The sequence below is a fragment of the Haliotis rufescens genome, unplaced genomic scaffold, assembly GCF_023055435.1.
Source record: "Haliotis rufescens isolate VD_foot unplaced genomic scaffold, xgHalRufe1.0.p SCAF_17, whole genome shotgun sequence".
NCBI lineage: Eukaryota > Metazoa > Mollusca > Gastropoda > Lepetellida > Haliotidae > Haliotis > Haliotis rufescens.
This window is the reverse complement of record NW_025963857.1, coordinates 1,259,463-1,285,688: the sequence shown is the minus strand read 5'-3', so window position 1 is coordinate 1,285,688 and position 26,226 is coordinate 1,259,463. Positions and strand designations below refer to the sequence as shown.

General features: G+C 43.5%; 1 protein-coding gene across 2 annotated transcripts in view; it reads right to left on the bottom strand.

Moving 5' to 3' along the window:
* Positions 1–1,470: 1,470 nt before the first annotated feature.
* LOC124152866 (SEC14-like protein 1) overlaps positions 1,471–26,226 on the bottom strand; it is a 41,935-nt gene continuing 17,179 nt past the window's right edge. The window contains exons 1-5 of one of the 2 annotated variants that reach the window (XM_046526031.2): positions 22,753–22,985; positions 12,160–12,322; positions 5,005–5,149; positions 4,085–4,262; positions 1,471–2,672 (exon numbers count right to left, since the gene is read on the bottom strand). In XM_046526031.2, the coding sequence (XP_046381987.1) occupies positions 2,044–2,672; positions 4,085–4,262; positions 5,005–5,149; positions 12,160–12,257 (1,050 nt within the window). In that variant the 5' untranslated portion in view covers positions 12,258–12,322; positions 22,753–22,985 and the 3' untranslated portion in view covers positions 1,471–2,043. Of the gene's footprint in view, positions 2,673–4,084; positions 4,263–5,004; positions 5,150–12,159; positions 12,323–22,752; positions 22,986–26,226 lie in introns of those variants that run through there. The other variant, XM_046525956.2, reaches the window with a different exon arrangement.

Below are 26,226 nucleotides of genomic sequence, written 5' to 3'. Positions count from 1 at the left end.
GTGACGCTTTGTAGCGATGGTAGTTGATATTGTTGGACTGTTAAGCGGAATGTAAGATCTTGGTATCATCTGCATGGTCTCTCTTCAACCGGACGGTATAAGATTCTTAGAGACAGGCTTCATGTTTCTCAGGATGGACTAACCTAACACTCCTAATTCCTTTAAAGCACAACACAGTTGTTTTCAGGGCATCACTTTGTGGTTTGCATTTTGCTATACGTATACTATGTGTGTGTGTGTGTGTGTGTGTGTGTGTGTGTGTGTGTGTGTGTGTGTGTGTGTGTGTGTGTGTGTGTGTGTGTGTGTGTGTGTGTGTGTGTGTGTGTGTGTGTGTGTGGCGTTTGTGTGTGTAGTGTGTGTATATATATGTGTGTGTATGTGTGTGTCATTGAATAATTGATCTGCACCTTCGAAGACAGATTAACGTTGATTGAAGACAGCAGACTGGAATTAGTTGATAGTGAGTGAGTGAGTTGGGTTTAACGCCGCTTTTAACACTTCAACTCAATGTGGGAGGAAAGCCCGTAGTGTCGCAGGTCTCAGACGTTTACCACTTCGATGAAACCCACGAGCACGGGATTGGTGCTGACAAACCTAGAAACATACTCGGGGCGAATCGGGATTCGAACACACAATCATAGGTTTCTGGCGTGCCTAAGGACGCCTCACTGCATAGCGAATTGCGGCGCCTTAGACGACTTGGCCACCGGTGCCCCTAGCTGATAGCTGTTCTTAACCAACTTTCACCCTTTATAGCCATTCAAAAACATCACTTATCGTTCGAATCCCCTTGTGTGTTTGGATCTCACCCAAGGAAACCTGCATCACTTCGTGCTTTCCTCCCATCTTGAACTGACACGCCGTGATGTAACTGAAATACTGTTCAAAGCGGATGTGGACCCAGTCACTCAATCGTGTCCACAGGATCTAGTGGTACCAAGCCTTGACGTTCTATATGTTACATGTATGTGCAATGTTACAGGAAATCATCGAGCTATATCTACAGACTGGTAGATCTAAAGTAGCAGGTTATCTAAATAGGTCACAATGTATTCCGCTATCTGCACACGACCACGCGACACCTATGTCAGACCTACCTGACAGAATACTGTATACAGTGAGTGAGTATGGTTTTACGCCGCTTTTAGCAATATCATTGCGGGGGACACCAGAAATTGGCTTCACACATTGTACCCATGTCGGGAATCGAACCCGGGTCTTCGGCGTGACGAGCGAACGCTTTAACCACTAGGCTACCCGACCGCCCCTAAATACTGTATACAAAACACAATGCCAATAAAAGTGGCACAATAGTAAACGTTTGATGACTACCATTAATTGATCGGAATTATTCTCAATCTTTACCTTGTTTGTAAGTGTTCAGCATTGTGACGCTGTCAGTTGTGTAACAAACCAAACAATACGTAAGACCAAAACCGACAAATGTAAGAAAAACAACGAACAGCCTCATAAAAATGGTTTCCTTTTATAAGTAACATTGTATAGAATCATGGGGTGAGATTTATCTCCAAACTAAGAAAAGGTTAAAGAAGCGAAAAACAGTAAACCTCTTTGCGTATAACATGAATAAGGAACACATGAGCTGGACTGGTTTTATATGTGTAGCGTTGAACAGGTTTAGAGGTATATCAAGGGAAGTAACTCTCACTCCTAGATTTACACACTGGAAGACACTTCCCACCACCGAAATAAGGGATCACAGACAAAGTTCAACATTAATTAGATTAAGCTTCCGCTCACACACAATGATCTAGTAATCTGATTTTCTATTACAGTCTTGTACCCGCTCACAAGGGATGTTAATTGACTTTCAGCAGTCCCAGTTATCGATCTGAGATTTGTCCATATCATCACCACTGTCGCTCTTGCACACACTGCTATCTATCTACCGGCGACTCAAACGTCCTCCGTCGCCTTGCACCCTCCCTATGTGATTCTGAATATTCCCAAGTCTTTGATAAATGTTAATGGCTATAACACCATGGGGCATCGTTGCAGAAATCATACGAGCCATCGATGTTGTCAATATGTGCTTAAAGGCAAAGCTGTTTGGGGTATCTTAAACTCATCCGCAATGTGGACAGATGACACCTCCGTGTCGTCGTCACTTCCGTCGAAATTGGATGCCTCGGCAACAGCCTGCGCCTGCACACGTTCTTTCGCTTCTTCTGGTGATATCGTCACTTCAAGCACCGTCCCGTTCATATTGTCTAAAACGTTTGGATGGGGTTTGTGTATGCGCCTAGCGGTGTCTCTGGTATTGCTGGTGTAGGGATCTATGAACTTTGACACGTAAGAGGGAGATCCGCGGGGATCATGACCGCCTTTCTCAGCTGGGGGGCACCAAAACTGCATTTGACCTTCAGGGAGAGGTTTGACCTTGTTGAGCCTTATCTCATCCAGCAGCCACGCCGTCATTTCATCTGAGAAATATTTCTGGAACGTTTGTAGAATTTTCCTCTTTGACCTGACTAGCTTCATCTTGGAGACTGTGTTGTCGTGGAGGAAGATCTTGATGGCCTTCCATACTCCGTGGAAGACTGGGCTGTGGTTGAGGCACATGACGAGACCCAGACGCTCAGGGTAGTGGTTGGCCATTATCTGTGTCACGCCATAGCCTAACTTGGGGTTGCACGACTGCAGCGTCATACCTGGAAATAATAATAATAATGACGATAATAATAATAATAATAATAATAATAATAATAATAATAATAATAATAATAAAAAGGCTTTCTGTTTGCTGTTCAGGACCAGTCACTTCCCACTCGAAACCGTCTATGTGCGATTTTGCATCAAGCTGTGAATATGAAATGTAGATTATGTAATGAATTTAATGAGACTGTCCCACACCTTGTCAGTGGATGCCCAGCTTTGGCACAAACTTTGTCTTAAGCGACAGGATGGCTTGGCTCGATCATTTTATTACCGTCTTCGCCATGCTTGTGGTTTTGACACAGAGGTCCATCCATGGTACGATCCGGAATGTGTAGAGGGCGTCACGGAAAATGATAAATACAAAATCCCTTGGAGTAGGCCCGTATACAACCTCAGACGCATCCAGGCCAACACACCTGATCTTGTCCTTTTTGATAAATCCAATGAAATCATTTATATCATTGAATTTTCTGTCCCTTTTAACACTAATGTGATTGACAAGATTCAGGAAAAACATGGCAAATATGCGGACCTCGCTTTCGAAGTACCAAGTTGTCCGGCTCCCCATTGTTCTCGGTGCCGTGGGTTTGGTACCTCCCAATCTGTTGACTGACATCGGGGGAGTACCCGGGTTTGCTGCCAGGAACACAGCCCTTCTGACAACTTGGGTAATGCCGAAGGCTGCAGTGTTGGGTAGTCTTCACATTCTCCGAAAATTTCTGGGTGGGTTTGACTAGCCAGCGCTTCCTGGGAGAAAGCCCATTTCACTGTCTGGGCTGCGTGTAGAGGGGGCAAGGGCTCTGACCTGATGATGAACCTAACCAGCCTGACTGTGCCAGGATCACCCAAACCCTCTTTGCTGCATTTTTAATTTTATTCTTTATAAATAATAAGCAGACATCATATGTGTAACATGCGTAAGCAGGACCGAGGTAGTGGAAACTCTCAAACACGGTCACCCATCCAACTACTCTCCGCGTTTCCACCTGATTTGTGATCTGTCTGCTGACCACCAAGTGCCACAGCTAACCTGTACTTCAGCAAAATACATTCAGAGTTTAGCATTGAATTGTAAGTGTGTTTGCTGCTTTTTGTTTAACGTCGCACTCAGCAGTATTCCAGCTACATGACGGTAGTCTGTAAATAATCACAGGCTCGACCAGACAAGCCAGTGATTTACAACACCATGAGCAATTAGGATTCGATGATATGCATCAAGCAAATCTGCGTGTCCGACCACCCGATCCTGTTAGTCTCCTCTCATGAGGTTGGGTTGCTGAAGACCTATTCTAACCCGGACCTTCACAGATATGATTGTAAGTAAATATACAAATAATGGAAGATATAGAAAAACAAACGAAACAATCATTTGATACTAATCATTCAATATTCCAAGTTCGTGTACCTGTACAATCTATGATAAACACCCAGGTGGAGATCCCCGGCTGCATCGTCAGCTTAGCGTTCTCTATGAGGTAGGTCACATGACTGATCGAGTCTTCCACCGAGTTCCGGTGAGTTGTAGCCTGGGAAAAGTTGGAGTAGATGACAGGACGTCCCATCTCATCATGGCCGATCTGGCGCTGGAACCATACAGGTAATACATACATACATACAGTCAAGGAACTTAACGAAACTATATGGATCCTCCAGTTCCATTCAAATGTAGCCGAAGTTTGTTATTTACATCCTGATCTCCCTGACACCCATTGCTCTCACTGACCCCCGTTTCTTCACCCTGATCTCTCTCAAGCCCCTCTTCCTCTGCCTCGCCATCCCACCTCACCCCTCTGTCCCAGAGACAAATAACAGTAGTTTGAAGTAATCTTGAAATAACGAGAAAATAATCGAAATTATTGAAACCCACCCCGAGAAATTTCGATTTAGCAAATTAAAATTATGCTACCAAAGTGGCATCATTAGACTTCCGTACTAGTGAGTATTTATAAAGTCAAGGCTAGAAATTTCCCAAATACAAGGGTGTAATATAAGCACCAAGAACGTGTTTGATATGGCACGGGTTACCCAATTCACTTTGCAGCGTTGCCAGGGTCATCGTGGAAACCACTTCAGAAGGTTTAAAACTCCCTCTATACCAAATACCTATTTGTTTCAATACTTTCAAAGTGCTCCAAGCTTTGTCTCCTTTGTCTGTTCACTATATTCAGCAAACATGCGTGTATCCTCTCTTATCGTAAGGCCCAACCGGGGGAGGCCCATACGTCCCAGAGCCATCCATGGCTATCAACAGGTGCTCTTTGGCTCAAGTGTCAAAGGGAATGGGATATGGGACATTTGGAAGTAGTGGGGTATTTAGAGACTGACCATGGAATGGAAGCCAGGCCGGTCGTGGCACCAGCGACAGTCGAGGTGCAGAGGGCGGTTCTGTCTCCTGTAGTCTACAGTCTCTTTCAGAAGACGCTCAGCCTCCTCCAGGTTCCAGTCACGTGATTTCAAGTAGCGCGCGACTCTGCAAAAACGCATAGTGTGCAGAAATATATTGTAACACGTCATTTGGTTCATATATTGCCTGACTATTGTTATTTGGGTATTTTTCTACAAGTGGAGGGTGGATGCTTCTCCAGGATAAAATATATTATTAATCAAAATTAATATACAGAACTCTTAATGGTGATTGAAATTGACTGTATTCAATCAACATTTCAACTGTGACGAAGACACAAATCGATTCCTACCATAAACCCGTAAAACAATTAAATACTTTTATCGATAATGCATTTACAGGCCGCAATCAAGGCCAGGAGTTTAGCCTGGTATAGCTTTAACAGACATTTTTTTTTACAATGAAAAATGGGTGCGTGGCGGGTGCTACTGGCATAGCAGAGCATGCTTACCCTTCTCGTGTACATCTGGTGTTAGTGTTCCATTCCCAAAACTATTAACCCTTTAAGGTATACATTCGATACTAAATATCTCTGGCGTTTATCTTTTGAATTAAGAACGAAAACTGAATAATCAATCATAACATATGCAGAACAATTTAGTTCGGTGACAGGTGAAATGAACTACTCAAATATGACGGATTTCATGATTGAAATTAAATCTTGCTATGCAGAACAGCTCACGACAGGTGTCTGTCAAGTTGATTATTGGAGGCTAGATGTGGCTGTTGATTTCGCTACAAGGCCACACACGTCAGGGAACAGCTGGTGTTAGTCGAATACCACACCAGTCGCCCACTGTCGCCTAACCCAATTCCTCTAACGACTGCTTCCTCTCGCTCGGCCCTCTTCCTCTCCATGGCCTCTTTATATTTCCCTCACGCCTCTGTCATCTCAAATCTCTTCCTCTTCCCGACCCCTCTCTATCCCTCACGCCTCTTTCACCTCATCTCTCTTCCTCTCCCCGGCCCCTCTCTATCCCTCACGCCTCTTTCACCTCATCTCTCTTCCTCTTCCCGACCCCTCTCTATCCCACACACCTCTGTCACGTCATCTCTCTTCCTCTTCCCGGCCCCTCTCTATCCCACACACCTCTGTCACGTCATCTCTCTTCCTCTTCACGACCCCTCTCTATCCCACACACCTCTGTCACGTCATCTCTCTTCCTCTTCCCGGCCCCTCTCTATACCTCACGCCTCTGTCACGTCATCTCTCTTCCTCTTCCCGGCCCCTCTCTATCCCACACACCTCTGTCACGTCATCTCTCTTCCTCTTCCCGGCGCTTCTCTATCCCTCACACCTCTGTCACCTCATCTCTCTTCCTCTTCCCGGCCCCTCTCTATCCCACACACCTCTGTCACGTCATCTCTCTTCCTCTTCCCGGCCCCTCTCTATCCCACACACCTCTGTCACGTCATCTCTCTTCCTCTTCCCGGCCCCTCTCTATCCCACACACCTCTGTCACGTCATCTCTCTTCCTCTTCCCGACCCCTTTCTATCCCTCACGCATCTGTCACGTCATCTCTCTTCCTCTTCCCGGCCCCTCTCTATACCTCACGCCTCTGTCACGTCATCTCTCTTCCTCTTCCCGACCCCTTTCTATCCCTCACGCATCTGTCACCTCATCTCTCTTCCTCTTCCCGGCCCCTCTCTATACCTCACGCATCTGTCACCTCATCTCTCTTCCTCTTCCCGGCCCCTCTCTATACCTCACGCCTCTGTCACGTCATCTATCTTCCTCTTCCCGACCCCTTTCTATCCCTCACGCATCTGTCACGTCATCTCTCTTCCTCTTCCCGGCCCCTCTCTATACCTCACGCCTCTGTCACCTCATCTCTCTTCCTCTTCCCGGCCCCTCTCTATCCCACACACCTCTGTCACGTCATCTCTCTTCCTCTTCCCGGCTCCTCTCTATCCCACACACCTCTGTCACGTCATCTCTCTTCCTCTTCCCGGCCCCTCTCTATCCCACACACCTCTGTCACGTCATCTCTCTTCCTCTTCCCGACCCCTTTCTATCCCTCACGCATCTGTCACCTCATCTCTCTTCCCGGCCCCTCTCTATACGTCATCTCTCTTCCTCTTCCCGGCCCCTCTCTATCCCACACACCTCTGTCACGTCATCTCTCTTCCTCTTCCCGACCCCTCTCTATCCCTCACGCCTCTGTCACTACATCTATCTTCCTCTTCCCGACCCCTCTCTATACCTCACGCATCTGTCACCTCATCTCTCTTCCTCTTCCCGACCCCTCTCTATCCCTCACGCCTCTGTCACCACATCTATCTTCCTCTTCCCGACCCCTCTCTATCCCTCACGCATCTGTCACCCTAGATCTTCAGATAATATTGTGAACATTTGAGTATTTACTGACATGCTCTCCTTCACGATCTTTATACTCGCCTGGTCCAATCGGTTTATGTATTTCAAACACATAAGTTGACCGTTTAAAGAAATAATTCTGATTTAAATGCTGGCAGCCACACATGTCTCAGTTACAATGATACGTTACCCATTACACCCTGCAGTAGAGTTCATGTACACGTGATGCTCCCCAGACATTCTCCCCTCTCCCGCTCTTTGTATCGCGCATTATCCGCAGCCAAAACCTATTCTCTTCTCCTACCTTATTCCCCTATTCATCCCCCCTCTAATTTCCCCTCGACCTCAACCTAACCCCCATTTCTTCTCTAAAACTTTCCACTTCCTGGCTATATAATCATGGCCACTTCCTCTCCTAACTCCTCTCAGGCCACTTACATTCCCTTCTTATTGAAATGGACTTTGTAAGCACACATGTCATATGCTGTTTATGCACACGCCGCTTTCAGTATAACTAGCCAACGTACAGATGTGCTAACATTGAAGGGTATGAACATGTTTCTATTATGATGTTTTTGTTACATCACCGATTGTCTGTACATTTTGTTCCCCTGCATCATCCTACATTATCAATAATAAATTATAACAGACATTTGTACCCGAAAAATGATGGCGGATATTCCATAGACAAAGAGCGTTTGGTACAATCAAGTACATACACTTATGTGTGTGTCATCATATTCCGAGGTTTATATTGCAATACAATCTCATACATATACATAAGGAAGACATTTTAGCGGCTTTTTGTTCAACAAGTGATTTTCTCCAGTACATGTGCACGATTGCACAGATGGCTGCCGATGTGTTCGGATACATTTTGCAGATGATATTCTCTCACACACATAAAACGGTTGTTTGTTGCTTTTTGAAGATTTCTCAAACGGAACTGACAGTCACCTTCATGCTTTAAAATTAAAGATCTTTAAAGTATGAAATACACACCATAATGAAAAACGCTTTGCTCTGAGCTTAATGTTTCAATCCTAAAAGCTCTAGTCGTAAGATTCAAGCAAAATATTTATCGACCAAAGCTCAAAACGACTGGTTTCAATCCTAAATCTATCAAATCACACGGCCTGGTGATAAAGTATTGCCGAGACACGCCGCGATGCCTTAGGACCATCTTAGAGCGGAGGGAGATTCCCCTGATCCTAAAACTAATCAAGACACCGAGTGGCGTTGAGAAAGGGGAGTCTAATTCAAACGGTACCGGATACCCGCGCGGACCTCCGAGGAGACAACATCAATTGAACCAATTAGATGTCAGTATTAGGCTACGTGCAAGATTAAAGATTTGTTCGTTTTGAATGACGTGGTCAACATAAAGTTAACTGTTGGCACCGAAATATATAAGCATGTAATAATGCATAGGAATAGTATAACACTTCCTGCACCGTTGTATAAATATAATCATGAATATACATGGGAACATATGTGCTATAACAAACAATAAAAACATCCTCAAATTAATATTTTTTACCTCATGTCACTGAGGGTAATCGGCGTTGAATACATGAAATATGTGTCGTGCATATTACACGTGATCTTGGATTCTTTTTCATAACTGGCACTAGAAAATACTTTTTGTTCCTTTACATAAATCAAATATTAAGTATTGACATGAACACGATTGCACTATGAATACATTGATGCAAATTGGAATTTGCTGTTTAAATTATAGGAAGTTCAGGTCCTATAATTTTCCGCTAATAAAGTGAAAGGTTTCACCTAATAAGATGGCATCTATAAAATGCTCTGTAGTTAACTATTTCTGTGGGTCTGTGATTATAGACACTCTACATCCTTAATGAAAACGGACATTTCCCAAAAGCTCCCGTTAATCGTGAAATTGAAAGGTGGAGAAATCGTCGTAGATACAGAGGGTGATTATAGGAGTTTCGCTGTATCTTCATACAAGTAGTCAGCGCATAACGGACCTGCTATTACAAATTATCATTCTGGCAATCACAGGGGGGCTATCGATTGGATGAACTAACGGTGTGGTTAAGGCTAGCATAGGAGGCGTGGGATTTGCTGTTTCCTTCTGTAGACAATCACATGACTGGCATAGTTTGTCCGAAATCTGGTCAGATATAAGAGAAACCGACATGTCTATGAATATTGCTATATATACAGGATGATTTATCGTGTGAGACTTAAGAACAATCTTGTCTTGTTTAAGAGAAGAAGAAAATAAAATGATTGGCACGTCCTCTGTGTTTTTATGTGTGTATCCCATTGAGAATAAACTCTATTAATTAAACAGACTGATAAAAGGGACGGCACGATAGGCCAATACTTGTGTATTCATTTGAGAAATGCACTTTGCTGTTTCTGTTGTCAGAGAAGGAGTGTAGGGTAAATAAAGAAAGTCTGCAGAGATTCAGACGAACATGTATTGATTCATGTATACTTACTGGTATCTACATAATGAAAAACGTGACTACACGTTACAAAACATCATTCTACTATCGAAATGAAACGATGAGCATCCAGGGGGCATCAGTAGATCCATATCTAGTGTTATACCGTATTTATTGATAAAACTGATAGACTTATCACCCGTATAGAGCCATTTCTTCAACACACACAACCCCGTGAGAACCCAGATAAGATAAAGGCATAGCCCTCGTTTGCTAGCGGCGACTACAGTAGCCGGGATGGCCAGGTTTGGTGACACATTAGTCTTCATCTCACCGTCGACGTAGATCGTGATACAGTAGGGATACTGCTGACTGCGGCGGTAAACAACTGTCACTCACATCACTTCATACAACCAATGTGTGTATACGTACGTCACGTTAATCAGGACTGCACATGTAACGTTCATTCAACGTTATCGCGCTTAAACTGCTTAAACCAACAGTAAGATTTATGATCTCATTTGACGCCGTTGCTGAAAACAAAACCTGGTCTGATCTACTTTGAGAAACAGCATATTTAATAATTTACATGTTTGCTATCTATTGTCTGGATATCAACATCAGTGTTTTCGCAGAAAAGCAAAAGCAAAAATCACTTTGGATTTTCTTCACAACCGCATCAGCAGCGGGAATACATTTACATAAACGCCTCCATAGCCGATTGTTTTTGTTAGCACAGATATACCTCTCGGAAAAGACAAATACGAACATGTAGTTTAATTCTGTTGACAAATGGAAAGGTAAATTAACGGTATCACTAGGTTTAGTTGTAAAGAGTTTGGTGATATGTTGGACCTCGACATATATGTCTTACAACAATAACAACATGCAAAAGAGTCAAGAAGACTTATCTCACCTTACATTAAAATACTAGCTTTTGATTGGTTACGGAGCGGGAGATTATTTTCTATGTATTTTCTATGTAGCCCTCTAGGAAATCAATCAGAACACACCTCAGGTAACTTGCTTATCTCGCATTAGTATCGTTGAGCTTAAATGAACCGATGTTTATTCGAATGCATTGGATAAAGGAAAGTAAGTTCGATTGCGTCGTCTGCTAGCAGACAAAATGGCTAAATTAAAGCTTTTTACACAGTGAAACTTTGGACATATATTCCGTGTCTGTGTGAATGAATGTCGGTGAGATAAATTTGTTGTCAACCGATCGCTTGGGACGTATGGTGTGATGTATCCTGTGTATGATGTATCCTGTGTGTGATGTACCCTGTGTGTGATGTACCCTGTGTGTGATGTACCCTGTGTGTGATGAACCCTGTGTGTGATGTATCCTGTGAGTGATGTATCCTGTGTGTGATGTACCCTGTGTGTGATGTACCCTGTGTGTGATGTACCATGTGTGTGATGTATCCTGTGTGTGATGTATCCTGTGTGTGATGTACCCTGTGTGTCATGTATCCTGTGTGTGATGTATCCTGTGTGTGATGTATCCTGTGTGTGATGTATCCTGTGTGTGATGTATCCTGTGTGATGTATCCTGTGTGTGATGTATCCTGTGTGTGATGTACCATGTGTGTGATGTATCCTGTGTGTGATGTATCCTGTGTGTGATGTATCATGTGTGTGATGTACCCTGTGTGTAATGTACCCTGTGTGTGTGATGTACCCTGTGTGTGATGTACCCTGTGTGTGATGTACTTTGTGTGTGATGTACTCTGTGTGTGATGTACTCTGTGTGTGATGTACCCTGTGTGTGATGTATCATGTGTGTGATGTACCCTGTGTGTGATGTACCCTGTGTGTGATGTACCCTGTGTGTGATGTACCCTGTGTGTGATGTACCCTGTGTGTAATGTACCCTGTGTGTGATGTATCCTGTGTGTGATGTACCCTGTGTGTGATGTATCCTGTGTGTGATGTACCCTGTGTGTGAGGTACCCTGTGTGTGATGTACTCTGTGTGTGATGTACCTTGTGTGTGATGTACCCTGTGTGTGATGTACCATGTGTGCGATGTATCCTCTGTGTGATGTACCATGTGTGTTATGTATCCTGTGCGTGATGTACCTTGTGTGTGATGTACCCTGTGTGTGATGTACCCTGTGTGTGATGTATCATGTGTGTGGTGTACCCTGTGTGTGATGTACCGTATGTGTGATGTACCCTGTGTGTGAGTCTATGCCTGACGGCTTGGGGAACGCTATCACTTCAGTAGAAAATATGAAAAGAAAGAAAGAGTCTGTTGGAGTGAGGACTGAGCATGAGAATATTACACAGAACGTGCACTGTAATTAAGCTGGTATACAAGATGAACTTACGTCTCTGAATTAGTATGAAAATCTGGTTCATCAGCTAGAGGCTCAACACTCTGCATCCGGGTCCGTAGCTGAGTGATAAGATTCTCCTTGTCCGCCATTTTGGATGTTTGACGGCAACAACCTTCACCGCTGTAGTCCAAGACACTGTTGATGATGCTGATGTCTGTAAGACAAGGGAAGAGGCCTATAAACAACTCGACACAGATGATTTACGAAATCCTTCAATGCAAAGAGTTAAAATGAAAGAACGATCTCCCATGAATGGTGCAGCAGACGTTCGCTAAATTAGGCACATGACTTTTTTTCGTCACCAAACGTGTATCCTTGAGCCGTTGATGACATAAAGTAGTTCCAAACTCAAAACATGTTGATACACAACCTGTGTCCTTAATCCCGCATCTGTGAACAAACCGTTGCACTGATGTTTATCCTGAACAGGACTTCACTCTGTGACAAGTAAAACTGTTTCCAAACTAAACATCATATATCCAGCTGTCGCAGCGTCAAAACTGTGGCTCTACTCGGACAACTCCAGGTTGGATTTAGATTATATTTTCTTGATGGGTGAGTTGGGTTTATGTACAATATATTTAATCCAGACTATTAAGGTGATAATCTTTCTCAAGCACGAACGCCAACCCATCTCCCCATAAAACACGTGGCAGGTTAAAAAGAAGGGGGTGGGCTAACCCGCACATTGTTTAGGGCTGGTGCTGAGTGAGTGAGTGAGTTTGATTTTACGCCGCTTTTAGCAATATTCCAGCAATATCACGACGGGGGAACAGCAGAAATAAAAAAATTAGTGGTTTAAGTGGATGTTAACTTTGGGTGACAAGCCACTCTCATGGGTGCAAGATGTTGTCGTGTATATAATGTTTGTGTCACAGCACTTCGTGGTCAAAGCAAATAATATGTGGCATGAGATGTTATGGGAGACATCGACCGTCTTGGTGGCCGTTAGGTGGTTCTGGGCCACGTTTCGGAAAGTGACCTTATCAATGCGACTGACGTAACACCTATGATGTAACAAAGCCAGTCGTAACGATAATGCCTCTTTCTGTCTCGACCCTGAGTCAGTCTGACCGAATGTCTTTGAACGTCGACGCATTGATCGATGAGTCCAGACTCCACTCAACATTAAGGCATGATGATAAGGTATTCTACTCCAAAATAGTCCAACATCACACCTAGCAAAGTCTATGTTTGCATCGATGGTATGTCAACATCATGGTAGGTCGTCTAACCCTCCCCATCCACTCACACCCATACCAGTCCGACATATGACCAATCAGTACCCACACAGCGTCTCTCGTCGCCCCCTACCACTCACACCCATACCAATCCGACATATGATCAATCAGTACCCACACAGCGTCTCTAGTCGCCCCCAACCACTCACACCCATACCACTCCGACATATGACGAATCAGTACCCACACAGCGTCTCTCGCGGCCCCCAACCACTCACACCCATACCACTCCGACATATGATCAATCAGTACCCACACAGCGTCTCTCGCTGCCCCCAAACACTCACACCAATACCACTCCGACATATGATCAATCAGTACCCACACAGCGTCTCTCGCCGCCCCCAACCACTCACACCCATACCACTCCGACATATGATCAATCAGTACCCACACAGCGTCTCTCGCTGCCCCCAAACACTCACACCAATACCACTCCGACATATGATCAATCAGTACCCACACGGCGTCTCTCGCCGCCCCCATACCACTCCGACATATGACCAATCAGTACCCACACAGCGTCTTTCGCTGCCCCAAACCACTCACACCCATACCACTCCGACATATGATCAATCAGTACCCACACAGCGTCTCTCGTGGCCCCCAACCACTCACACCCATACCACTCCGACATATGACCAATCAGTACCCACACAGCGTCTCTCTTTAGCCGCCCCCATCCACTCACACCCATACCACTCCGACATATGACCAATCAGTACCCACACAGCGTCTCTCTTTAGCCGCCCCCATCCACTCACACCCATACCACTCCGACATATGACCAATCAGTACCCACACACCGTCTCTCGTCGCCCCCAACCACTCACACCCATACCACTCCGACATATGACCAATCAGTACCCACACAGCGTCTCTCGCCGCCCCCACCCGGATTTACAAGACGTCAACGACCAGTCTCGATTATTCAGCGAAACCGAATCAACTGGGCGGAAAACGCAAAATAGCGCAATTTGCATATAATAACACTCCTCCGCGTAATGAAACTGCAGGGTAAGTACAGCAGTATATTGACTAGGCTGTATCGACCAGCGGATGAGAGGTTGTCACAGAGGCTGGTCACAGCTGGTGTGACAGATGCCGGAGACCGGTGACGCAGAGTGAACGTCATCTGCTGCTGTACCAACGCACCGTGTCGACATGTGGCAGTGTACACACGTTGCTCCTGGGGATTGTTACAATGGTTACTTTTTCCTCAGTTTTCTGACATGGTATTAATATAACTACCAATCTCATGTATTACAGGATATTTGGATATTAGAACAAACCACATATACACAGGCACACACCGCACATATACACATCACACTCATACATACACACGCACACTCCACACTCATACTCATACACAAACACGAACACACCACACTCATATACACACACGCACATACCACAATCATACATACACACGCACACACCACGCTCATATATACACACGCACACACCGCACCCATACATAAACACGCACACACCACGCTCATATATACACTTGCACACACCACAGTCATACATAAACAAGCACACACAACACTCATATATACACACGCACACATCACACACTAATACACAAACACGCACACACCACATTCATATATACACACGCACACACCACACTCATATATACACACGCACACACCACACTCATACACAAACACGCACACATCACACTCATACATACACACGCACACCCCACACTCATACACACACACGCACACCCCACACTCATCACACACATATACACACATACCAACAAAAATATTACACATACACATATATCACACACACGCACACACACACACATCACACAAATATCACTCACACAGACACACACACCACACACACATCACACACACCTACGGACACAAATACCACACATCAAAACACCCACTCACATCGCACATTCACACAGACACTGACACACACACATATCTCACACACACATACATACAAACACACACACATACACGCAAAATGGGTACCTTCGCAGTGGTCGTAGGTTCAACACATAGATCCTCACCAATTATAAGTCTTGGTTTGTCAGTTCAATACTCGTGCCCATGGGTTTCCCCAAAGCGTACTGTCTGCCTCACTGTATGCGCTTTCCTCCCACGTTAATATGGGATGCTGTTATATAACAAAGAGACTCATCTCATATAACCGCTATGTATTCATTGATATTTTTTCGCATTACATAGTGTAACGGCATAAATCTAAATGAAATGTTTAAAAGGTTCATGATTGCGATGGACGACCCCATGCATCACAGGACTGACTCCTGACACGAGAAGGACGAGGTAACGTTTGCATCGATTCCTGGAGGTTGGAGTGAGGTCAACTAGACAACTGTAGACATCCTGGGTATGTCCAGTGACATTACCCTGACGGTTATGTTGTGTGAGGGAGATCGATTAGACAACTGTAGACATCCTGGGTATGTCCAGTGACATTACCCTGACGGTTATGTTGTGTGAGGGAAATCGATTAGACAGCTGTAGACACTCTGGTTATGTTGTGTGAGGGGGATCGATTAGACAGCTGTAGACACTCTGGTTATGTTGTGTGAGGAAGATCGACTAGACAACTGTAGACACCCTGGTTGTGTTGTGTGAGGAAGATCGACTAGACAACTGTAGACATTCTGGTTATGTTATGTAAGGAAGATCGACTAGACAGCTGTTGGCACTCTTGTTATGTTGTGTGAGGGATATCGACTAGACAAATGTAGACACGCTGCTTATAATGTGTGAGGGAGATCGACTGAACAAATGTAGACACGCTGGTTATGTTGTGTGAGGGAGATCGACAAGACTGTAGACGCCCTGGTTGGGTTGTGTAAGGGAGATCGACTAGACAACTGTAGACACGCTCGTTATATTGTGTGAGTGGGAGTACGACTAGACTGTAGACACCCTGGTTATGTTGTGTGAGGGAGATCGACTAGACTGTAGACACCCTGGTTATGTTGTGTGAGGAAGATCGACTAGACAACTGTAGACACCCTAGTTATGTTTTGTGTGAGGGAGATCGACTAGACTGTAGACACCCTGGTTATGTTGTGTGCTGGAGATCGACTAGACTGTAGACACCCTGGTTATGTTGTGTGAGGAAGATCGACAAGACTGTAGACACCCTGGTAATGTTGTGTGAGGGAGATCGACAAGACAAGACTGTAGACACCCTGGTTATGTTGTGTGAGGGAGATCGACTGGACTGGAGATATTCTGGTTATGTTGTGTGAGGGAGATCGACTAGACATCTGTAGACGCTCTGGTTATGTTGTGTGAGGGAGATCGACAAGACTGTAGACACCCTGGTTATGTTGTGTGAGGAAGACCGACAAGACAAGACTGTAGACACCCTGGTTATGTTGTGTGGGGGAGATCGACTAGACTGTAGACACTCTGGTTATGTTGTGTGAGGAAGATCGACAAGACAGTAGACACTCTGGTCATGTTGTGTGAGGGAGATCGACAAGACTGTAGACACCCTGGTTATGTTGTGTGAGGGAGATCGACTAGACTGTAGACACCCTGGTTATGTTGTGTGAGGAAGATCGACAAGACAAGACTGTAGACACCCTGGTTATGTTGTGTGAGGAAGATCGACTAGACTGAAGACACACTGGTCATGTTGTGTGAGGGAGATCGACTAGACTGTAGACACCCTGGTTATGTTGTGTGAGGGAGATCGGCTGGACTGTAGACACCCTGGTTATGTTGTGTGAGGAAGATCGACTAGACTGAAGACACACTGGTCATGTTGTGTGAGGGAGATCGACTAGACTGTAGACACCCTGGTTATGTTGTGTGAGGGAGATCGACTAGACTGTAGACACCCTGGTTATGTTGTGTGAGGGAGATCGACAAGACAAGACTGTAGACACCCTGGTTATGTTGTGTGAGGGAGATCGACTGGACTACTGTTATACATTTTATACAAACATGTCAATGTGCATTGTGTTGACGTTATATTCTACACGACCGCGTGTCTTTGATGATCACGCTGTACCGGAAGATACACTGATGGGAGGGAGCGGGCTAGGTAACATTACGCTACAGTTAACAATCGTAATGGGGTCAGGGCCCTGTTACACATACGCGTTCTTAGCACAAAGACTCCCCTACGTAGACTTACAACAGTTCTAGCGCTGAGGTCGCTTTGTGGAACCGGACCCTTGCCGAAAAAGATCCTTGCCTTTCAAGTTCAACAAACGTGAACAGTACGATGTTGTACTGAGACGCAAGGCTATTCCGAGCAGTACGATGCTGGTAATAACACCAATACTATTCCGAGCAGTACGATGTTGTCAATATTACCAATACTATTCCGAGCAGTAAGATGTTGGTAATATTACCAATACTATTCCGAGCAGTAAGATGTTGGTAATATTACCAATACTATTCCGAGCAGTACGATGTTGTCAATATTACCAATACTATTCCGAACAGTACGATGTTGGTATTATTACCAATACTATTCCGAGCAGTAAGATGTTGGTAATATTACCAATACTATTCCGAGCAGTACGATGTTGTCAATATTACCAATACTATTCCGAACAGTACGATGTTGGTATTATTACCAATACTATTCCGAGCAGTAAGATGTTGGTAATATTACCAATACTATTCCAAACAGTACGATGTTGGTAACATACCCAATACTATTTCGAACAGTACGATGTTGGCACTGAGACGCAAGGCTGTTCCGAACAGTATGATATTGGCACTGAGACCAAGGCTGTTCCGAACAGTTCGATGTTGGTAATATTACCAATACTATTCCAAACAGTACGATGTTGGCACTGAGACCAAGGCTATTCCGAACAGGACGACGTTAGTACTGAGACGCAAGGCTATTCCGAACAGTACGATGTTAGTACTAATACCAATACTATTCCGAACAGTACAATGTTAGTCCTGAGACCAAGGCTATTCCGAGCAGTACGATGTTAGTACTAATACCAATACTATTCCGAACAGTACGATGTTAGTACTAATACCAATTCTATTCCGAACAGTACGATGTAAGTACTAATACCAATACTATTCAAAGCAGTACGATGCTAGAACCGAGACCAGGGCTATTCCGAACAGTACGATGTTGGTACTGACACTAATATTATTCCGAACAGTACGATGTCAGTACTAATACCAATACTATTCCGAACAGTACGATGTCATTACTAATACAATACTTTTTCGAACAGTACGATGTCAGTACTAATACCACTACTATTCCGAACAGTACGATGTCAGTACTAATACCAATATTATTCCGAGCAGTACGATGTTAGTACTAATACCAATATTATTCCGAGCAGTACGATGTCAGTACTAATACCACTACTATACCGAAAAATACGATGTCAGTACTAATACAATACCATTCCGAACAGAACGATGTTAGTACTAACACCAATACTATACCGAAAAATACGATGTCAGTACTAATACAATACTATTCCGAACAGTACGATGTTTGTACTAACACCAATACTATTCCGAACAATACGATGTTAGTACTAACACCAATACTATTCCGAACAATACGATGTTGGTACTTATACAATACTATTCCGAACAGTACGATGTTAGTACTAACACCAATACAATTCCGAACAGTACGATGTTAGTACTAACGCCAATACTATTCCGAACAATACGATGTTGGTACTTATACAATACTATTCCGAACAGTACGATGTTAGTACTAACACCAATACAATTCCGAACAGTACGATGTCAGTACTAACATCAATACTATTCCGAACAGTACGATGTCAGTACTAACACCAATACAATTCCGAACAGTACGATGTCAGTACTAACACCAATACTATTCCGAACAGTACGATGTTAGTACTAACACCAATACAATTCCGAACAGTACGATGTCAGTACTAATACCAAAACTATTCCGAACAGTACGATTTTAGTACTTATACCAATACAATTCCGAGCAGTACGATGTTAGTACCAATACCAATACTCAAATTTCCACCTATTACCGTAATAACATTACAGTTGTTCAAGCCAACCTGTGTTAAAATGTCTCACTAAACTAACGTGGGATAACGTCATATAATCGGGTGGATGGGATTTTATTGAACAAAATAATTTGTCCCCGAATTAATTCTTTTTTAAAAAAAAGTATGCTTCAGACTGTTGGGAATTATTACCCGCCACAAAAGTACATTGTTGCAAGCTGTTTTTCTTAAATAAAATTCAGGCTCACAGTTTTAAATACATATACAAAAATATCTGGTCACGAATATGGAAAGGTTTTGTCGCTTTTATCCAAGTTCCAGAGTTATAATTCTATACACATGCTCCGTGTGGCACTGTGGCACTCAGCCGAGTCCTGTTCAGCGTTCACTGATTATGAACTAGTAATTATTCCTTCGCTAGTTGTTTAAATTATGAAGGAAATTAGAGTCGCCTCAACTGAAGCGTGTGGGCACATGATTGTTTTGCTATGTCAGACTTTGAAAAGGTGCATGCATATCAATACCTTGCCTCGGGATGACTTGTGATAGTCTGCAATATTACCGCTATCGTCTGGACGCCTGTGATTATTACAATTATTGCATGGCGGCCTGAAGTAGTCAGCAATATTACAGTTATATCATGGCGGTCAGTAATAGTCAGCAACATTACAGCTATATCACGATCTTTGCAGTAGTCAGCAATATTACAATTATTACACGGCGGAATGTAGTAGTCAGCAATATTACAGCTATATCACGATCTTTGCAGTAGTCAGCAATATTACAATTATCACACGGCGGAATGTAGTAGTCAGCAATATTACAGTTATATCACGATCTTTACAGTAGTCAGCAATATTACAATTATTACACGGCGGAATGTAGTTGTCAGCAATATTACAGTTATATCACGATCTTTGTAATAGTCAGCAATATTACAATTATTACACGGCGGAATGTAGTAGTCGGCAATATTACAGTTATATCACGATCTTTGCAGTAGTCAGCAATATTACAATTATTACACGGCGGAATGTAGTAGTCAGCAATATTACAGTTATATCACGATCTTTGTAATAGTCAGCAATATTACAATTATTACACGGCGGTCTGTAGTAGTCAGCAATATTACAATTATTACACGGCGGAATGTAGTAGTCAGAAATATTACAGTTATATCACGATCTTTGCAATAGTCAGCAATATTACAGTTATATCACGATCTTTGAAGTAGTCAGCAATATTACAGTTATATCACGGTGGTCTGCATTAGAGAGCAATATTACATCTTTATCACGGCGGACTGCATTAAACAGCAATGTTACAGCTATATCACGGCGGACTGCATTAGTCAGCAATATTCCAGTTATATCACGGTGGACTGCATTAGTCAGCAATATTACAGCTATATCACGGTGGACTGTAGTGGTCAGGGATATTACAGTTATATCGAGGCGGAGTGCATTAGTCAGCAATATTACAGTTATATCACGGTGGACTGCATTAGTCAGCAATATTACAGTTATATCACGGTGGACTGCATTAGTCAGCAATATTACAGTTATATCACGGTGGACTGCATTAGTCAGCAATATTACAGTTATATCACGGTGGACTGCATTAGTCAGCAATATTACAGCTATATCACGGCGGACTGCATTAGTCAGCAATATTACAGTTATATCACGGTGGACTGCATTAGTCAGCAATATTACAGTTATATCACGGTGGACTGCATTAGTCAGCAATATTACAGTTATATCACGGTGGACTGCATTAGTCAGCAATATTACAGTTATATCACGCGGGCTGCATTAGTCAGCAATATTCCAGTTATATCACGGTGGACTGCATTAGTCAGCAATATTACAGTTATATCACGGTGGACTGCATTAGTCAGCAATATTACAGCTATATCACGGTGGACTGTAGTGGTCAGGGATATTACAATTATATCGAGGCGGAGTGCATTAGTCAGCAAAATTACAGTTATATCACGGTGGACTGCATTAGTCAGCAATATTACAGTTATATCACGGTGGACTGCATTAGTCAGCAATATTACAGTTATATCACGGTGGACTGCATTAGTCAGCAATATTACAGTTATATCACGGTGGACTGCATTAGTCAGCAATATTACAGTTATATCACGGCGGACTGCATAAGTCAGCAATATTACAGCTATATCACGGTGGACTGTAGTGGTCAGGGATATTACAGTTATATCGAGGCGGAGTGCATTAGTCAGCAATATTCCAGTTATATCACGGTGGACTGCATTAGTCAGCAATATTCCAGTTATATCACGGTGGACTGCATTAGTCAGCAATATTACAGTTATATCACGGTGGACTGCATTAGTCAGCAATATTACAGTTATATCACGGTGGACTGCATTAGTCAGCAATATTACAGTTATATCACGGCGGACTGCATTAGTCAGCAATATTACAGTTATATCACGGTGGACTGCATTAGTCAGCAATATTACAGTTATATCACGGTGGACTGCATTAGTCAGCAATATTACAGCGATATCACGGTGGACTGTAGTGGTCAGGGATATTACAGTTATATCGAGGCGGAGTGCATTAGTCAGCAATATTACAGTTATATCACGGTGGACTGCATTAGTCAGCAATATTACAGTTATATCACGGTGGACTGCATTAGTCAGCAATATTACAGCTATATCACGGTGGACTGTAGTGGTCAGGGATATTACAGTTATATCGAGGCGGAGTGCATTAGTCAGCAATAGTGCAGTTATATCACGGCGGTCTGCATTAGTCAGCACTATTACAGCTATATCACAACGGACCGCATTAATCAGCAATATTACAGTTATATCACAGGGGCTTGTAGTCGTTAGCAATATTACAGTTATATTCCGACAGACTGTAGTAGTCGACACGGAGTAGCCTTCAACAAGAATGCCCACGCCCACATTCGGACGTTCATCATTAACGGCCGTAATCACTGATGATGCGTTTGATAACATCACCTTAGAAGCAATCTGGAATATAATATGAGAGATAGCAAACAAATATAATGAGTCGGAATTATATAAATGAGTTCAGTGTCAGATGTTGAGTACAATTCCGATCAAATGATGAACAAATAATTGGTTTATGATAATCCACGGAATCGGGATGTTTGATCAATGTTGTAGTTCGTCACGGATGTTGATCGGGAGTTCATGAAATCAGCAGCCAACCTATAAGTGCGTCAACTGCAACTCTAAGGAATAGAGCGTAGTGACTAGATGTTGTTAATATACATGAGATGACTATCCGTATACACAAGAACGCTTTCGTACATACTCACAGTTCGACTGACCACTCCGACATAGGTAAGCCTTGGGGCGTATTCCAAATCCCTGCTTCAATCACAGTGACAAGTGAGCAGCCGGTTCACAGTTGTTCCATGCAATGAAGAAATAGTGGAGGCATTGCCCATCAACTTTGGGCGCTATCAAACGCCTGCACTGGTGCATGTATCCGCATTCATTGGATGTCTGAGGAGGTCGCTCGGTTGTTGTCAGAAGGAAACGTCATGACCTTCAACTGTCGGGGTCACCTTATTCCCGTGTCCAGGAAATTGGAATATGATCAACATTGACCAATCGGCTGATCGCAGAACCAAAGCAGGCTCAGACAGAACAAGTACATAAGGCACACACGTATATTATAGTGTATGGATGGAGGGGTAATGGTAGAAAGGTGGCTGGGGTGGAGAGGGGGATATTATAGTGTAAGGAAATGAAAGAGAGGCATGGGATGAGTAGAGACATGACACTGAGTTTGTTTGTTCGTTCTTCGAAGCTCCATGTAGCAATATTCTAGCGATATGACGAGGGTCTGTAAATATTCAAATTTGGACCAGACAACCCAGTGATTGATATCATGAGCATCGATCCGCGAAATTGAGATACGATGACAAACATCAACCAAGCCAGCGAGCCTGACCACCCGATCCCGTTGGTCGCCTCTTACGACACGCATTGTCTCCTTTTACGACAAGAATGGGTTGCTGAAGACCTGTTCTACCCCGGATCTTCACGGGCCGGATGTAAAAGACTAAAGAAAGTGTGATAATAAATGCACGAAGACATGTTATTCTTGACTTTACTCCTGGCCTTCCGACCAATGTAACCAATCTCCACACAACCAAGCGTCAGTGCTTTCACAATTGCAGACAAGCACTTCATACAAGTTAATTTATTAATGGAATAAAGAGGAATATGGACTCTTAAGTAAACATATTAGCTGAGACTATTCCCGGATCTTAAAGGGGCCTCAAAATCGATTTGTGTCCGAGGCTAGAGTCCTTGGGTGATTATCAATCAATAACCATGTTTGTCCGAGATGTGATAATTCAGAGTCGACGGTCCGATAAACTGTAACGCTCAGACACCCTTTCAACAATTACATCGATTTTAGGGCCACTTATTTGCCGAATTAAATCATTATTTTTTTGGTTTTGTAGCATTGTTGTTTTCTTCCGATACAATACAGTTGATACCGATTCTACAACTGATTTGTTGAGTAAAGTGTTGTTCAATAGAGACAATCGTCCATGTTTGTACGACGGGGTTGTAAAGAGAAATCAATTACGTTAGCTGAAAACCACCAACAACGTTTAACATATTGGCAAGCGCGTCTTCAAAAAATGATATTTTTTGTTCGTAATATATTTCAGGCTTCTAGTAAAGCCGTTGTACAATGCAAGGCACATTCAGTCAAATAGGCTTATTCGAATACCGACTACTCCGTTAATTCTGACAGAGAACTTTCAATTAACTCGCCCTGATTAAACATATATGGTTATTAGCAGGTATCGGTGGATAGTAATGTCAATGTGTGTATGCATATACAAGTATGCTCACTCACTCACTCACTCACTCACTCTGGGTTTCCGGATTACCGAAATGCGTGTTCAAGTGGTTTGATGGTATATCTGAACATGAAGAAGATTAATATTTCCTGGTGACGTCACGTCGTCGGCAAACTTTAGTACATTATATATATTATATATTAGAGTAAACACTACCTGGCCCTCTGTTCCTACACTTCACATTAATCAATACGCACAAGCTAACACTCACAGACAAGCTGGCTAGCTGGCCGGCTGGTGTTGCATTTACAATGCAAACATAATTTAGCTTCAGCGGTTTTTAAATTTATAGCCCAGTCTAAAATAAATCGCATTTTAATCATGTTTACATATAGTGTGGTCGAGCTAAAGTTAAAAGCTGTCAGTATAACGATGCACGAATGGATACATTACAACATGAACAGCGAGCGGTGGTGTTGTCTCGACACTGCTTCATTCCATCAATAGTTGGTTGAAACAGTAGCTGGGTTATGCACATGTTTCCCTGTCTTCTGGAGGGCAGGGCGCCAGACAGCGAGAGCACCAAGCCCCTAGTCTTTGACCTTGAAGGATGGTTTAAGGTTCCAACGCAAAAATGATTTTACGTGCTCAACAAAGTAACGCTACTACTACTACTACTACTACTACTGCTGCTGCTGCTGCTGCTGCTGCTGCTACTACTACTACTACTACTACTGCTGCTGTTGCTACTACTACTACTGCTGCTGCTGCTACTACTACTATTACTACTACTACTGCTGCTGCTGCTACTACTACTACTACTACTACTACTGCTGCTGCTGCTGCTACTACTGCTACTGCTGCTGCTGCTGCTACTACTACTACTGCTACTACTACTACTGCTACTGCTGCTACTACTACTATCCCTGCTACCACTACTACTGCTGATACTACTATTACTGCTGCTACTGTTACCAATACTATTATTACCACTACAACTACTACTGCTACTACTACTGCTATTACTACAACTACTACTACTACTACTACTACTACTACTACTACTAACAGTATATCAGACATAATTAAATGTGTTTGACGTAGTACTACTTAACTACAAATCATTCTGAGAAATGGCGAGGTGAGGTGACGTGGGGTTTAACATCACGTTAAATATATGTGCATGTATGTGTGTGTCTGGCTGCTTGTACTGGTTCGGAGGTATTGTCAGTTTTCATGTCAACCACGCTGAGATGCCAGTTGAACATGCTTACCCAACACTAACACATACTGTTTATCCCCTTAATGTCGATCACCAGGAATGGTAGCAATAAATACCATCTTATGTTTAACGGTTTTTTTATTTCAAGCCGCCAGGGGATTAAACCACCGACCTTCTACTCTCCAGACAGACCTACTCTCGACTGTGGGGAGATACTAGGAAGGTGGTATATGGCTGTAGGGAGATGCTAGGAAGGTGGTACATGGCTGTAGGGAGATGCTAGGGAGGTGGTACATGGCTGTAGGGAGATGCTAGGAAGATGGTTCATGGCTGTAGGGAGATGCTAGGAAGGTGGTACATGGCTGTAGGGAGATGCTAGGAAGGTGGTACATGGCTGTAGGGAGATGCTAGGAAGGTGGTACATGGCTGTAGGGAGATGCTAGGGAGGTGGTACATGGCTGTAGGGAGATGCTAGGAAGGTGGTACATGGCTGTAGGGAGATGCTAGGAAGGTGGTACATGGCTGTGGGGAGATGCTAGGAAGGTGGTACATGGCTGTAGGGAGATGCTAGGAAGGTGGTACATGGCTGTAGGGAGATGCTAGGAAGGTGGTACATGGCTGTGGGGAGATGCTAGGAAGGTGGTACATGGCTGTAGGGAGATGCTAGGAAGGTGGTACATGGCTGTGGAGAGATGCTAGGAAGGTGGTACATGGCTGTAGGGAGATGCTAGGAAGGTGGTACA